This window comes from Hibiscus syriacus, unplaced genomic scaffold (assembly GCF_006381635.1).
Source record: "Hibiscus syriacus cultivar Baekdansim isolate YM2019G1 unplaced genomic scaffold, ASM638163v2 tig00111502_pilon, whole genome shotgun sequence".
Lineage (NCBI taxonomy): Eukaryota > Viridiplantae > Streptophyta > Magnoliopsida > Malvales > Malvaceae > Hibiscus > Hibiscus syriacus.
In genome coordinates this window covers 101,659-118,457 of record NW_024063105.1, presented here as the reverse complement: position 1 = coordinate 118,457, position 16,799 = coordinate 101,659, and the positions used below count along the sequence as shown (strand labels likewise).

The following is a 16,799-nucleotide window of genomic DNA, read 5'->3' as shown; positions in this document are numbered from 1 at the left end:
TGTACATGAAGAGAAAAAAAAAACTTTTTGGATAACAATGGCGAGCCTGTGAATTGAGCTACGCTCAGCTTCTCTTACCTTTATATCTCTTACTTCTTTTCTTCTCCCATCTAGAGCTTGAAATCTGCAATGGCGGTATCATCAATCTCTGCAACTCTGTTTCCTTCTTCAACAATCCCAAACCCTTCACCCAAACCAAGGCTCACCTTTCTTTCTACTTCTTCACCACTTTCTTTCAACCCCTTGAAGCTCGCCAATCCTTCCCTCAAACTTTCTCCGTTCACCACAAAGATTTTTGCTTCCCCTGAAGATTTTCAAGAGATACCCGAGGTTTGCTAAGTTTCTCCCTTTTCTTTTGTAGAACTTCTGAATTCAGTTTTAAGCATTTGATTGCGCAGAGATAGAGGGAATTGAAAAAGAAAAGAGACAGTCTTTTCCCTTTGGGCTTGACGGGGTTGAATTTTTAGAGGTTTATTTGTATAATTCTTTGTTTGTTTGCTAAGAAATGTGAGAAAAAAAGTTGAACTTTGGCCATTTCTGTTTTGTTCATATCATAGTATTCAATTGCGATTGCGGATGTTGCGGACGTTATGATGCGATTTGTTCCCTAAAAATAACTATGTTTCTATGTTGCTGATGAGGTGTTGCGATGACCTTGCAAAACTATGGTTCATATGAGCCTATTGTACTACTGTTGCACTCAAATTTGAAGCCTTGGACACCAACAAGTGAGCTTAGCTTATGAGATAGAATTGCATTTTGGATTTAGTTCTTTGTTTTTATGCTAAAAAATGTGAGAAAAAATTGTACTTTCACCTTTTCTGTTTTGTTAATGTGAGCTGTTTTATCACGGTTGCACTCGAATTCGAGACACCGAGCATCGAAAAGTGAGTTTAGTTGTTCATTCAATTCTCTATTCTTATGATTTGAACTTAGTTTTGTGTCTTGCAGGTTGGAGCCTCTGAGGTGCCCACTTCTTCATCTGTTACCATAGAAGCAGATAAGGTATGTATTTGAGATGATGAAACTTGTTTAAAACTTTGATGCAGCTATGACAAGTTCTAGAGTTAAACTCGCCGAAAGGGATTTTATATTATTAGATAAAATATGAGATTTCCCCTTTGATGATAATATAAATACATAGGCTATCCTTGTAATGCAAGTACATTATTGGCTGCTAGAAGGTTCGGTGAAAACGTTTAATGTTCTTTTTCTCTTGTTCTGGTTTTATGGTTTACTATTGATCTTTCAAGTTGGATGGTAGTTGTATTTTGTAAAAAGTTTATTCACGTAGGTCGAATCATATCAGCGATTTTCCCGGGTTTTGTTAGTGCTCACAGTCCAACCGCAGTAGGCATGTTTTATATTGCGCTCTTCTCTTTGCGTATATGGTGATAATCAAGTATGGTATTGGATTACATGTGAGTTAATCTTGGCCTGACTGGCATCTAGCTGGTCCACGGAACTGCATGTTCTCGAAGAACAATTAACTGTAGTTTACACGAGCTTGCTGTTGGCCGTTTTGTTTGTTAAAAAGTTAAGGGGGGATTCCAAATGACCGGAAATCACTCGATGTCCAATGATGAAGTTGAACCATACTAAACAATCGTACCTTTACCTTGGAGGATTGATGATGGATTCGATTGGTTTAGTAAAATTGGATAGGAAGTGGGGCGACTCATTCTCCCTGCTCGAGCGGGAAGAGCTATTTGTGCATCTTACGAACATGGGCGCTCTATGGTTCTTCAAGGGTTTTCCTTTGAATCATTAGAAGAGTTCATTGGTCCACCAAAGGAGCTTGGTAAAAAAAGGGTATATTGCACCCGGCCTTTACCGATCATTGGTAAAGAAGATTTAATACCCCTGTTAGTTGGGGCTGGTTGGCCTAGAATTTTTGCTTGTAATCATTATATTCTTCCTAGGTGTCTTCCCTTGCCTTTGTCTCATTCTTGATTCGACTGACCTGATCGGAAACTTGTCTCTGAATACATTATATTTTGATCTTGATTTCTGGTGGTAATACAGGAAGTTCTTATTCACAATTCCTTTCACAGGCAGCTCCTAAGCAGAAGATTCGAATTAAACTTAGGTCATACTGGGTACCCTTGATCGAGGACTCTTGCAAGCAGATTCTGGATGCCGCTCAAACTACCAATGCCAAGACGATGGGACCTGTGCCATTACCGACCAAGAAGAGGATCTATTGTGTCCTTAAATCCCCACATGTGCACAAAGATGCAAGGTTCCACTTTGAGATTCGGACACACCAGCGCCTTATCGACATTCTATACCCAACAGCGCAAACGATTGATTCGTTGATGCAACTCGACCTTCCTGCCGGGGTTGATGTGGAAGTCAAGCTGTGAAGAAGCAACACTGTAGTTTAGATAATTTTTTGTACAAGTTGATAAAGATGCCACTTGAAAACTTGTATTAAGATCTGCTTCATTTCTTTCCTTGTTTTGTTATTTCTTCTGCAAACTTAAAAGAACTTCAAGAAATGCAAATATTCAAGGTATTGAGGTTTGCTGATTGCAAAAGCTGAAGCCATTATTATTTGGACAACACGAATTATGATGAAATTCAAAATATATTGTTTAGTATTCTGACTATCATTTTTGTTTCGATTTGGTCATTAAATTATTATTTTTATTTCAAAATCATACTTAATGTTGTATTTTGGTTTTATTTTTGTCATCTACCGTTACAAAATATGATATAACGTTAAATATAATTTTGAGAAAATAATAGTTGAATAACTAAAACAGAACCTATCATGCCGCAACACTGCATCAACATGAAACTTCACTTTAGGTTCAATCTCCATCACTTGCACATTTCATATGTATATTTTTAAGAGCAGATTTCAGATCTCAAAGTTTAAGGGGGAAAGAAAATTATTTTAGTTTGGTACCCTGAAAAGTGGCAACTTCAAAGAAAGTTGATTTACAATATTATATACAATTTGTAATAATAATTATATTTATATGCATATGGAAACTAGGAAAAATGTGTAAACCATATGAAAAATATTTAATTGTCAAAAACAAAACCCATAGTATCTTATTTAAATGCCAACAACAACTTGCATAATAAAAAACAAAACCCATAGAACCTTATTCAATTAATTTTTTTATGATTCTATCCGTTTTAAAATGTATGATTGAAAAATATTTTTGGGGAGTACGTGAGTTAATTGATTCAGCTGTAAAGGAATACATATGCTCTTTTTCATGGAAAATGCCATGAAAGACGAGAAATATTTTTATGATTGAAAAATGTGTAAACCATACGTTAGAAACAGTAAATTATGTCATTAATTGTATATTTTTAGATCTTTATTCATGTGTTTACCCCTTGGAAGCCAGGTTTCTGCCTACTGAATCCCAGGTTTCTGCATGTTGTGCATAATAAAGTAAAAGAGAAAAAAGAAGAAGAAGAAACTTTGATGCTAAAAATGAAGCCTTTCCATGAACCTGCCGTTTGTGTTTCAGTGCCTTTCCTCTCTGGTCTCTCAACCTCCAAGCTTGCTCACCACGCATATCTCTTCCCCAAGTAATCTCCTTTTGTCTTTCTCTTGCTAGTCTCATTTATATATAGACCCAAAGCCAGAAGCTTTTCAAGTTTCAAACACTCAAAATCCAAGTTTTTTTTTCTTTAGTTGCAGGCTTACAGCCCCAAAGAATGAACCTTTTTGCTTCACAATCATTTTTACCAACGAGTTCAACGACTAGTTTTGATTTTCTACTAAAACCCAATTTTCTTCATGGGTTTTCTGCCTCTTTACACTTAGCTTTCTTACTTTATTTGTTAGTCTTATGCGTGGTGAGCAGAGTTAAAAATGGTGGAGGGGGAGGTTCAAATGAGACATTAAGGCAAAGACAGGTTTTGTGGTTTAAGCGAACATTAACTTCTTGTTTTGTTGTTTCAGCTTTTAATGTTGTCTTTTGTTTGTTAAGTTATTTTAATGGGTATAGACACGATTGGTCTGAGAATAAGTTGGTGAGTCTTTTAGATTATGGGCTGAAAACACTTGCTTGGGGTGCTACCTGTGTTTACTTACACATTCAATTCTCCAATTCTGGTGAACAAAAGAGGTTCCCATCGTTGTTGAGAATTTGGTCTGGCTTTTACTTGTTAATTTCATGTTATTTTCTTGTTATAGACATTGTTCTGTTAAAAAAGCACGTTTCTTTCCCGAGCCAGTATTTAGTGTCCAATGTCTTTTCGTCGATTACCGGTTTGTTTCTATGTATTGTTGGGTTTGTAGGAAGAAATGAGGGTGAAGATACCCTCCTTGAGTACAATGAGGAGCCTCTTCTAAATGGAGAGTCTAGTTTTAGTAATGGTGTAGAGTTTAGCAATAAAAAAGGGGTGACACTGTAACCCCATACTCAAATGCTGGTATTTTCAGCATTCTTACATTTTCTTGGATGGGGCCTCTCATTGCTGCTGGCAGTAAGAAGCCATTGGAACTCGACGATGTTCCTCAGCTAGATAACGATGATAGTGTCGTTGGGGCTTTTCCGAATTTTCGAAACAGGCTTGAGTTGGTTGATAGTGAGGGGAGTGGTGTTACCTCGCTTAAGCTGGTGAAGGCACTCTTCTTGTCAGCATGGAAAGATATCCTTTGGACGGCTTTGTTCGCGATTATGTACACCGTCGCTTCATATGTCGGTCCATACCTCATCGACACTTTGGTTCAGTATCTGAATGGTAAAAGGGAGTTTAAAAAAGAGGGGTATCTCCTAGTTGCTGCTTTCTTTGTTGCAAAGCTAGTGGAGTGCCTGTCTCAGAGGCGCTGGTTCTTTAAGTTGCTGCCAGTGGGGCTTAGGATGAGAGCTGTATTGGTGGTAATGATATATAACAAGGGTTTAACGCTTTCGTGCCAGTCTAAGCAGAGCCTCACCAGTGGGGAGATTATCAGTTTCATGACTGTTGATGCCGAAAGGGTTGGTGATTTTGGTTGGTACATGCATGATCCATGGGTAGCAATTTTGCAAGTTGCTTGGCCTTGGTGATCTTGTATAAAACCCTCGGGCTAGCATCCATCGCTGCATTTGTTGCGACGGTACTTGTAATGTTGGCAAATATTCCTTTGGGGAGAATGCTAGAGAAGTTCCAGGATAAGTTAATGGAATCAAAGGATACAAGGATGAAAGCAACATCTGAAATTTTGAGGAATATGAAGATCCTCAAACTTCAGGGGTGGGAAATGAAGTTTCTGCCCAAGCTTATCGGGCTCAGGAACGTCGAGGAAGGATGGTTAAAACAAATTGTTTATACGAATGCCATGACAAGTTTTGTTTTCTGGATTGCACCCTCCTTTGTATCTGTAGTCACTTTTGGTGCTTGTATGTTATTAGGTGTCCCACTAGAGTTGGGGAGGATCCTATCTGCACTTGCAACATTCAGAATTCTGCGGGAGCCAATTAACATTCTTCCTGAGACAATTTCAATGCTAGCTCAGGCCAAGGTGTCCCTCGATCGAATTGCTTCCTTCCTCCGCCTTGATGACTTGCAGCCTGATGCTATCGAGAAGCTTCCGAGAGCTAGTTACGGTATAGCAGTCGAGATCACTGATGGGAACTTCTCTTGGGATTTTTCATGCCCCACTGCAACACTAAAAGATATAAATTTGAAAGTCTCCCATGGTATGAGTGTTGCTGTTTGTGGCACAATTGGCTCTGGCAAGTCGAGTTTACTTTCACGTGTTCTAGGGGAATTACCTAAGATATCGGGAACTCTTAAGTTGTGTGGTACAACAGCCTATGTTGCTCAATCTCGGATACAAAGTGGCAAGATCGTAGACAACATATTGTTCGGTAAGGAAATGGATAGAGACAGGTATGACAAGGTGCTTGAAGCTTGTACCCTCAAGAAGGATCTCATTTGTTTAAGGTAACTTCTTCCATCATATGGCATGTATTTTAAGAGTTCTTCTACTTTGGTTAGTGCTTTTCCTGAGTATCTTGTTTGATCTTTTGAATGACAGGAGGTTTTGCTGATCTATTTGAGTTCGAAAACGGTGATTTATGTCACTCAACAAGTCGAGTTTTTACCAGCTGCCGATCTAATTTTGGTGAGCTATTTACATTTATTTTCAGTGACTTCCATCTCAAGAAATATTTTAAAAACTGGATTCAATTTGTATTGTATATTTGTTAGGTGATGAAAGATGGGAGGATTGTGCAAGCAGGAAAGTACAATGATAATCTCAATGCAGGAACGGATTTTATCGAACTTGTGGGTGCACATAACAAAGCTTTGTCAGCCCTCGATAACATCGAAGCAAGATCTGTTTCCGAACGAACTATCAGTGAAGGACAAGGTGCTATGGGAAGTACTAATGGGAAACTACAGAAAGTGGAAAACTGAGGCAACGAGAGCAGTGAAGTAGACGATGCAGGGCCTAAAGAACGGCTTGTTCAAGGAGAGCGAGAGAAAGGAGAAGTCAGGTTTTCGGTTTACTGGAAATACATCACAACAGCATATGGAGGAGCCCTTGTGCCTTTAATATTGCTGGCACAGATTCTCTTTCAGATTATTCAAATTGGCAGCAACTATTGGATGGCTTGGGGATCACCTGTATCGGCCGACGTAATGCCTCCTGTTGGGAGCTTGACACTAATATTTGTCTATTTGGCCTTGGCCATTGCAAGTGCCTTTGCCATCTTTGTCAGAGCCATGTTTTTTAATACAGCTGGATATAAAACAGCCACTCTTCTCTTTAAGAAGATGCATTCTTGCATTTTTCGTGCTCCTATGTCGTTCTTCGATTCTACACCAAGTGGAAGAATCCTCAACAGGGTAAGTGTGATATTTTCCTGTATGGATATAAAAAAGATTCCATTTATTGTTGCCATTTTCTCGTTTTCGACAGATTGTAAATGGCTTTCCTGCCTCTTATAGGCTTCTACAGATCAAAGTGCAGTCGATATCGACATCCCATAACGATATTAGCAGCTGCAGCTTTTGATTCACCAATGCCTTTCCTAAGGATTCTCACCAAGTTTTCAGCTATTGAAACTGCATTTGCCTCTGCAACAGCTAATACACAGAAAACATCTTCTGCAATCTCATGACCGAGTGGTTTGGGTCCTTGAATAAGCTCAGCATCAAAGGAATTGCCCGCCATGAGTTGTGCGGCATCGTCTCTGACTCAAAGCATCTCCGTAAGAACATCTATAACACCCAACTCCACAAGCAGACCAGACCGTGGTGACGACCTTAATATCGAAGCAAAGCACCGGATTGGCCTATCACGGTGGCCAACGTATCATCTTCTTGGCGAGCAACACATTTTAAGAAATGAATAACTGGTCCTTGAAAACGGGGTCTCGAATTATTTGAACTATCATCAGCAATAAGATTACTAAGAATCTGATTGGTCTGGCTTAGTCTCGGGATCGATTTGATAGCTTAGTCAATTTAGTGCTCGAATTCCATAAAATTGTGTTGACTTAAAAAAATTCAAATAAAAATAAAACTCATTAACTCGATTAATTCAAAAAAAAAAGGCTCGATTCAACTCGATCAAATACTCAACAATATTAAGTGTTTTAGTGCATTCAAATTATAAAATACCAATTTAACTTTCTTTTTAAGTTTAAATACTAATTTGAGAAAATCTTCCAAGTTCAACTACCAATTTGAATAATAATCCCCAAAAAAGTATAAAGATAAACGGTGTCGTTTGGGGATACGCAAAACTAAACCTTTTTGTTTCTTCAAAGGAGCGATAGCTACGCAAAGAGCAAATATTTTTTTCTAATAAAAATGGCTACTTTGGATTCATCAAACTCGTCCACCGAAACCGACGTTGAAACAAACCCTAGCCCCGATCCTAATTCTTCAAAAGCTACAATCCCAAATCCTCCTAATTCCAATTCCCCTTCCGTATGCCTCATCAATTTCGCAGGAGATTCCGCCGCCGGCGCCTTCATGGGCTCCATCTTCGGTTACGGTATCCCCTTTTCTTTTCGATTTGATGCTTCATATCTCTTTCACTTTGAAAAAAATAGTCTTTTCTTTTTGGGTTTTATTGGCATTGTTGATGTGTACGGTAAAAAAGATTTTAGGATTTTTTAAAATCGATTTTCGGGTTTCTTTATTTCTTTTGATTTTTTGTTTGTAGATCAATTTGTTTCTCATTTAAATTTGGCTTTGTTTAAGGGTTGTTTTTTTTTGTTATGTTACGTATGAGATGAAGCTAGGAAGTGACGGATTAATGTGGTTATGGGAAAATGGTAGTAGTTGGGTTGGGAGGGTCATGTGGAGTACTCGATCCATAGTAGTCGGTCAATACTCAATAAGTCGGATACAGACGGTTATACGAAAAATTGTTAGTAGTTGAATGGATGAGATGGTTATAATGTTGAAAAATGGAACAAAAAGAAATTGTAATTTAGATTTAATAATTTCCTTAAAACAAAGCATCAGGATTTTGAGAATAGTGACTTGAGTTCTTCCATGGCTTTAAGCTCGAATACTGCTTCGGGGAACTTTGGACCTTGAAGAGACTTAATTCATACGTATGTGAGCTTTTGATGTTTGTGAAATCAAATTGTAGGCTTTCTTTCGCAATCTAGGTTGCTGTACGATGCATGTTGAAATTTGAATGCTCTGAATTTGTTTATTTTGGTGCCAATTTATGCGTAGGCTTAACTTCCAGTCACCAAGCTATCGTCTTTGGCTGGTTTCTGGACTTTTAAATTAACATATAATGGGGTTTATTTGTTTGCTTGATCAGGTTTACACATTTCTTTAATTTTCGCTTTTCTGCTTTTGTTGCTGTTGCAGGTTCGGGATTGATTAAAAAGAAGGGCTTTAAAGGCTCCTTTGTGGAGGCAGGATCTTATGCCAAGGTATGCGAATCTCATGACTCGAGAATGATGTGATTAACGCGCATTTCTCCCCCCCCCCCCCCCCCCCGAGTGCTAGCTTCTCTTATATATTATCATTTCCCTTTCATAGACGTTTGCAGTTTTGTCGGGTGTACACAGTTTGGTGGTTTGCTTTTTGAAGAGGCTGCGCGGAAAAGATGATGGTATGCCTTGTAAAAAACACCATAACACCGTCTTTCTTTCATTCTTCGCCTTTTTTGTGTGTGGTTGACGTGTTGATATACAGTAATTCTGTATTTGTCTGTAGTTATTAATGCTGGTGTAGCCGGATGTTGCACTGGACTTGCTCTAAGTTTTCCAGGTACGGGGATCTTGAAGTTCATTCGTTTGCTTACAGGGTTCGATTCGAACCTTATTTCTTTCATCGAAACGGTTATGCAGGTGCGCCCCAGGCACTTCTTCAGAGCTGTCTAACCTTTGGAGCCTTCTCGTGTATCATGGAAGGGCTTAACAAGCAGCAGCCAGCGCTGGCACATTCGTTTTCTTCGAGAAACAAGAGTGGAACTCGCCCGTTGGCTCTCCCTCTTTCGCTCCCTCTTCCGGATGAGTTCAAAGGAGCTTTCTCTTCCTTCTGCAAGTCCATAGTAAAACCAAATAAAGGCAGCTCTTGGAGAGCTAACTGATGGGGCTGCCATTTTTATGTTCTTGTGTTTTGTATATCGTTGCAAGTGCGGGTGGTGAGACTGTACACTTGAAAAATTTTGTTAAAGATTTTTGAAGCATTTGCAAACTGAAATATGAAGTTGTTTCTTTTATGTACTTTTGTTGTTATTTGGAGGCGTAACATCAAAATTTACTCCTAAGGTTTGATAAAATAGTCATTTTAGTCCATATTCTTTTAAAGTACTTTGGCATTAATCTTTCATTTTGAGACAAAATATCATTTAGTTGGATCAAAATTATTTGTTGACTAACGATCAATATATATCGATAACATAGAATTGTCACGTATTGAAAGTGATGATTTATAACATGATTATTTGTAACATGTCACGTGTTAAAAAAGATGATGTTGCACATGTCATGTGTCAAAATATATGATGTAACACATATAATATGTTAAAAGTGAGGATGTAACATATATTGCATGTCGAAAATTGATGATGTGATACATGTTATATATCAAAACTGGTGACGTGGTTGTCTTAGCTAGCAACAAGCGTTGATCGTTAGTCAACTAACAATATTTATCTAATTATAGACAATTTTGATTTAAAATGAAAGATTGGGTCCAAAGTAATAAAAGAATGATAAAAAAAGATTATGCTTTTTTGTTGTTGATAAATTTGAGTTAAATACAATGTCATATCTGTTTAAAACCTCCCATTATGATCTCTCCATTGACAACTGAATATAATGTATGCATGCATGCACGTATGTATATGGTTGCATGATGCATTTTCATTGTTGTTCTTTCTTTCAGGCTCTACTTTCTCCATTGATTCAAATGGAATCACTTGTGTTTCTGGCACCACTCTGAAACTGCTAGCAAAAGCAGGGAAACATGCTCAGGTGTACTGTATCGACTCCGGATTAAGAAATCGACCATCGGAAAGAACAGACGACAAGCATCTCCCCATGGAAGATATGGGCAAGCTAACCATCCTTATGATCCATTTCCATCGTTTTTTGCATTATCTTTCCATGCATGAGATGAAGCAAATTTCTACACCAACCTAAAGCATAAGTTAAGCTCTCAAAGGACAATTTCTTGCAAATTAAGCTAACTAGAATCAATCTATGGTATTCCTTGTATGTCAAGTTATCTTCGATTTGATTTGCAGAATCCGGATTCGAACCCTACTCTTTAAACCGGGAGAAATCATTACTTATTAAATCACATGTAGAATGTAAATGGTAAGATAATTTGTAAATTTCTGGAACACAAATAAGAAATTGGTATTACAAGTTATTTCAGCTACATAATATATGCATAATTAACGGTAATAAATAATTTAAGTAATATTAACCTAATCTTCGGCCATATGATCGGGAGAATGCATTAATTAGTAAACCATATACATACACTAAATGAAATTACATAATTACCAACGGATTGATTCAAGTGATAAGCAACTTAATACCATTAAATAAGATCTTAGGTTTAAGTTCTTGTGTATGTAGAGAACTCCCGTTAGGAGACTCATCCACCAAATGCAGATAAACGACGTGAATCTGTCTGAAAAAAACTAATAAATTAATGATTAAATTGAAATCCGCTCATAATTAAATGTTCATTCACATAATCTACCATGTAAACAAAATAATAAATATATAATATTTAAAGATGGAAAAAAAGTTGTTAATGAAATCTGTAGTGTACTAATAAAAGATATTATTTTAATTCTAATTGACATCAAATCATGGATTAGATCTTAAATAATTTCTCATCTTCCCTTTATTAAATAGAAAAAGAAAATCTCACAATCTATTTCATTGAAGACAACAATATTGCAGAGATATTCATAATCTCAGACATAAATAATATAATCTCATAATTAATATACCAAATAATTATATATATATATATAATATGCAAAATCTATTTCTGCCTCTTGTTCATTTACCAGTTAAGTTAACCACTCTCCAAGCTTGTGTTTCAATCAACAAAATCAGAGGAAAATACTTGTACTTTCAGCAACATGTTTTCATCGCCAGAACAATATTTGGTTAGTTTTTTCTTCCTCGTTTAAGGTTTAGGGTTTAATGATTCATGGTTTATGATATTTCTTGAGTGGATTGATTATAATGATTTTCTCTCTCTAGAGTTTTGGTCTAAGAGTCAACCCTCAATCTCCAGGATGGTATGAAAGCCTGACAAAAATTCTGAACTTAATCAAAGGTGCTTTTATTGGTTTTGATTTTCTTTTACGAATTAAGCGATTGGTTTTAGGGTTTAGAGTTTAATGACGGTTTTTTATCTCTTGTGGATTGATTGTGATGTTACTTGTGTAGGAGCAACCTACACCATTGATGCGGAACAAGGAATGGCTCTCGTTTCCGGCCGAGCAAACTCGAAATCGATCTTGAAGAAGCTTACGAAATCGGGTATAGAGGTCGCCTGGATCAAGACCGGGAAGCCGAGCACATACGGCGGTCATGGTCATGGTCATGGTCCATATCTACAGTACCCTTACCAATATCATCATCGTCCTACTCACCATCACAACAGCAACTATTATGACCCCTATGGGTCCAATCCACCACATTTTGAACCCTATAGCTACTATTCCACGCGCCACTATTAGAGGGGTTCATCATATACAAATGGGTTCTTTGTTTTTTTTAGGTATCCATTTGCATTTTCATTTGATCTTGTTCAAGATAAATCCTTTATTTTCCTGTTTAACGAATCCGTTTGATGTTAGGACTCGGATTCGATCAGTATTAAGATTCATATTTGATGCATCAGAATCCGTTTATTATTAGGGTTCATATTGATGCATAGTTCTTTTTATCATATTTGAACTCTTAAGTTAACTTTATATAAGATTATCGTTTATACTTTTGTTTTCATTAAGAATAATATGTTTTGCGTATACGATTAATAATCAATTGATTTTGATCAGCTTCCGGCAAGAAGTTATTTTGATGATGATATCAAAAAGATCAAAGGTGAATTTTAAGATTCAATTTGACTAAAAAGATTGAACGACATGATCAGTGATGAATAAATATAATTTAGAATTATATTATTATTATTATTATTTACTTTTTGGTGGTGTTTATTTTATATTTTGTATGTATAAATATATTGTATTTATATTCATTTTGATGCTTATTAGATTTTGATTTATTTTTATTGAATTGAATTGAATAAATTATTATTTCTAGATCACCAATTTAAAAGTTAAAGGAGGTTGAGTTTTAAGCCAATAAAATCAGAATTAATTTGCCCAATTTCATGATAAGACCTAATAAATATTTAAACCAACAAATCGAAATTAGAATTTAGTTTACCTATTTCAAAACTAATAGAAGCTTAGGAAGTAGTTAATCTAAAAAAATTCAGTGTTCAGAGTTTAATACAATATGATCTCTGATTATATGATAAAAGTTAGGGTAAAGTACACAATTGGTCACTTTTGTTTTATTTTTATAAACGTATGGTCACTCGATATAAAAAGTTAAATATGGGTCATTTTTGCTTTGTTTTAATTAAGATGTAGGAAACGTTGATTTTCGTTAGTCTGATGATGTGGCACGTTAATAAAATGGTTTAATTTTTTACTTTAACCCTTAAACTTTAGATAAAATATTAATTTAAGACTATTTTATAAATTCAAAGTAATTTAGGGACAAAGTTCTAATTTACCCATGTTTATATGTTTTCTTCCCCAACCCCAGCTTCTTGCGCCGCACACCCCTTCTTCTCTACGACCCATTTAGGGACAAAGCAATTGCTATGGCAATTTGGGTCCTTTGATTCCAACTCGGCTTCGTGTTTCGGAACAGGTAATCGGCTAAAGTGCCATTGCTTAAGAACTCATACACCAGAAAATATTTCTATCCCTTTTCGCAAACTCCTATTTACTTAACCAGGTTCTTATGATGTGTCCGCCCGATCACATTGATCTCAGTTTTGAATTTTTGTCCCTGTCTCCTTCCCGAATCACTCCATCAACTGTCTTCTTCCTTAAGCTACTTCTAACAGAGTCTTCATTCTTGAGTTCACATCCTCTGTTAGAAAACCTTAAATATTATGTTCTCCAAGAAAAGTCTCCAACAATACATCTTACATTGACCAGAGGTTTTTATTAGCTCATTCCATCCTAAGACTAAATTTCTCTCAGTTTTTGAGGATACGAAGATGGTTTACCGATAGGCGATAAGTTAGTTTCGTCCCTGCGATGTTGTATATTTTTTTTAATGAAATTTTGGTTAATGTTGCAATAATAAATGGCGTTGTCCATCTATGAATTCTATTATGGTAACCACTTATGGGTCAAAAAATTTGATATATATTTATAACAATGATGAATGTATTCCAGTTGAGGAGGAAGGAGAAGCTTTCGTACTTGAAATATGTTTTGATTAGCTTTTGACGAGAAGTAATTTCGATGACAATGTCAAAAGGATCAGAGGTGGAAGATATGGTTTAGGGTGAAAAATGAAAATTCTCTACCACCTAACCTTATTGACTTCTAAAGAGCCATGCATATATAATTTATGAAATGACACTCCTTATTTCCTTAAAATAAAAAAAAAGAAATAGAAATTAAAAGAATCTAATCGGATAGAACAAATGGCTTAAATAGTACCTCGTTGAAACTAAAATGTGTATATATGTTTCGGAACAAGGAGTTTAAGGTTTGAATAAAGGAATTAAACTTTTTATACCATTATAAAGGTTTGAAGGAAGAAGCTAAGTTTTTATACCAATATAAATGTTGTAGCATATTAGGATAATTTTGTTTTTATTTCTTGGGCTCATGTATCAGTGACTAAATAATTATAAAAATAAAATAAATCCTTCTAGGGAAAAATGTTGGTCAAAGAGTGCATTTCTTTTGCTCATGTATCAGCGGGTCACCAACTAACGAATTCCGAATGCAGAGTGGATTGAGGCATGATTGTTGGGTTACCAATGATGACCTTTTGTCTCCTTTCTAGTTTGTTATGGTGGTCGAAGCTTTCAATTTAATGGTGTGAAAAGCCATAGAAAGCTCCGAATTAAAGGGTATTATCTTGACTAATTCGAGGTTTGAGATTAATCATATCTAGTTTGCAACGCCACCGTAATTTTCTTTGAAGCATAATAGTCTCAAGGCCTAGTCATTAAAAGGTTACTTAATTTATTTGGACTGAAAATTAATTACTCGAAGTCGAAGTTTTTTCCCTGATAAGGTAGATGATGAAAGGGTTGCGAAGGTGGCAAATGTCATCGATAGTGAGAAGGGATTTTCTTCTTGACAATCTTGGGATTCCACTTGGAGACAGTTCTAGAAGATTGTCTACAATGAATTTTGTTATTAGAAAATTTAAAGAGAGACTTACATCAATAGTAGCATACAACATTCCTTTATTCTATTTGTCAATCTTTCTAGTCCCCATACAAATGTTGAACGAGTTTGAGAAACTGAGGAGGAAATTCTTATAGAGTTGAAGCAATGAAATAAGAAAGATACCCAAGGTCATATGTAAACCAACATTTGCACGGGGTATTGAGATTTGTTGATTGATTAACAAAACCTTGAATCTATTAGGAGAGTGTGCTGGGTACAAGAAGGAATAAGACTCTTGATAGAGACGTTTTAGTGTAGAAAATTTGGTGATGGTGGCTTGACACGGATACCAAACACTAATTAGATGTGTAATACCTCAACTATTTGGAGCGACATCCTTGGAATCAAGGGATGTGGATATCAACCTTTGGGAAGATATAGGAAAGTTCAACTTTCTGTGTGAATGGTGTTGAGTTTGTTAGGAGGATTGATGGCATATCCTTATGGACTACTATTTTTCAGGGATAATATGGTCGATGCTTAAAGGTACGTTCCTTGGCTTCTTTGGAATTTCGCATTCCAATATTGTTGTGCTTAAAGTCATTTTCAATGAGAAACCATGTGTTTCAAAAGAAAAAATGGAATGGAGGTTGTTGGATGTGATTCGAGGACAACAATAGCATTGATTTGTAATAACAACTCTCAGTCATGGATGTTAACTGTTATTTTCAGTGAGATTGATCATGTTATTGTTAGCATTAAATATGTGTCTTTAGTTAATGTGTTTTATGTGACAGATTGCTTATATTTTTAGTTTGAATTTAGGTGTTCTTTTGTTTGTATCGTATGCTATTTTGTTAGATGTGTTGCTTTCAATGTCTGTCGGTAATGTGATTGCAGCACTCTATTTTATTTCTATGTTCTTAGTTGTATTGTTTTAATTACCAATGAAGAAATTATTATTGAGCAAACGGAAAAAGAAAATTGATGTGTTATCTTAATTTTCTAATGCAAGAGGTTGGCCTTAATGTTCTAAAGAGAAAATACTATGATGTTTATCCATTTCGAGGTAAAATTCGCAATGAGCACAACCACTATTGATTAGCTGTTGAAAAACATTGAATTAAAGAATATCAAACAACTTAAATTAGGGAAAGAGTACAAGAATGTAGATATTCTGAGATATGAACATATTATGATTATGATTGATTAAGATCTTGACGGGTTTCATATAAAATGACTTTTAATAAAAAAAAAAGTAATTCATACCAACCATCATTATTGAAAATTGAATAATTTTTGCAGATTTTTATTACTCCCATTATCAATGTATGTATTTTTTTTACAAATAATTTTGCACATTGAATATGAAATGTTTACCTATAACCTTTTTGCAGTTAATATTTTTTTTAATAAGCTACAAACAATGAGGAAAGTAGTGTGGCATATTTTGATTCCTTAACATGATTACGAGGAGTAGAGAAAAAACATGGGGTTAAGGTGAAAGAATGGTCAATCAACTATTTAAAGATTTGTCTTTAAGAGTAGTATTGATTTACTCAACTATCTATTGTTTATGTTTTTGTAGTCATACTTCATTTTTTATTCATTGGAGGGGTTGAGAGTGAGGACAAAAGAGGAAGGAGAAAAATACTTTGGAGAAACAGAAAATCATTTTAAATAGTTTACATGGGAAGGTGTCAAAGACTAGAAGACATTGGAGCTAGCATTTATTAAGAAAATGTAGAACATGAGGAAAGAATAGCTGCAAAACTATGTGGTTTTAACATAGTTGTATAGTTCTTCTAACCAAAATAAATTAATTTCAGATTTTAAATGGTGAAATTCATGATGTTTTAGCCTGAAGATCAATTTGATCTCAGTATGAATAAAATCAATTATGATGAATTCATTAATAAAGAATTTATTCATTTCTCAATGCTTAATA

General features: G+C 35.6%; 2 protein-coding genes and 1 pseudogene across 2 annotated transcripts; all 3 read left to right on the top strand.

Moving 5' to 3' along the window:
• The first annotated feature begins 13 nt into the window (after nucleotides 1-13).
• LOC120163897 (30S ribosomal protein S10, chloroplastic-like) lies at nucleotides 14-2,536 on the top strand. Its single transcript, XM_039173705.1, has 3 exons — nucleotides 14-330; nucleotides 952-1,005; nucleotides 2,055-2,536. The coding sequence occupies exons 1-3, from the start codon at nucleotides 130-132 to the stop codon at nucleotides 2,364-2,366; spliced, it is 567 nt and encodes a 188-aa protein (XP_039029636.1). The 5' UTR covers nucleotides 14-129; the 3' UTR covers nucleotides 2,367-2,536.
• Nucleotides 2,537-3,684: 1,148 nt separating this feature from the next.
• On the top strand, nucleotides 3,685-6,912 carry LOC120163874 (annotated as a pseudogene).
• Nucleotides 6,913-7,725: 813 nt separating this feature from the next.
• LOC120163863 (chloroplastic import inner membrane translocase subunit TIM22-2-like) lies at nucleotides 7,726-9,674 on the top strand. The gene is made up of 5 exons (XM_039173679.1): nucleotides 7,726-7,966; nucleotides 8,803-8,867; nucleotides 8,977-9,049; nucleotides 9,154-9,207; nucleotides 9,288-9,674. The coding sequence occupies exons 1-5, from the start codon at nucleotides 7,780-7,782 to the stop codon at nucleotides 9,527-9,529; spliced, it is 621 nt and encodes a 206-aa protein (XP_039029610.1). The 5' UTR covers nucleotides 7,726-7,779; the 3' UTR covers nucleotides 9,530-9,674.
• The last annotated feature ends 7,125 nt before the right edge of the window (nucleotides 9,675-16,799 follow it).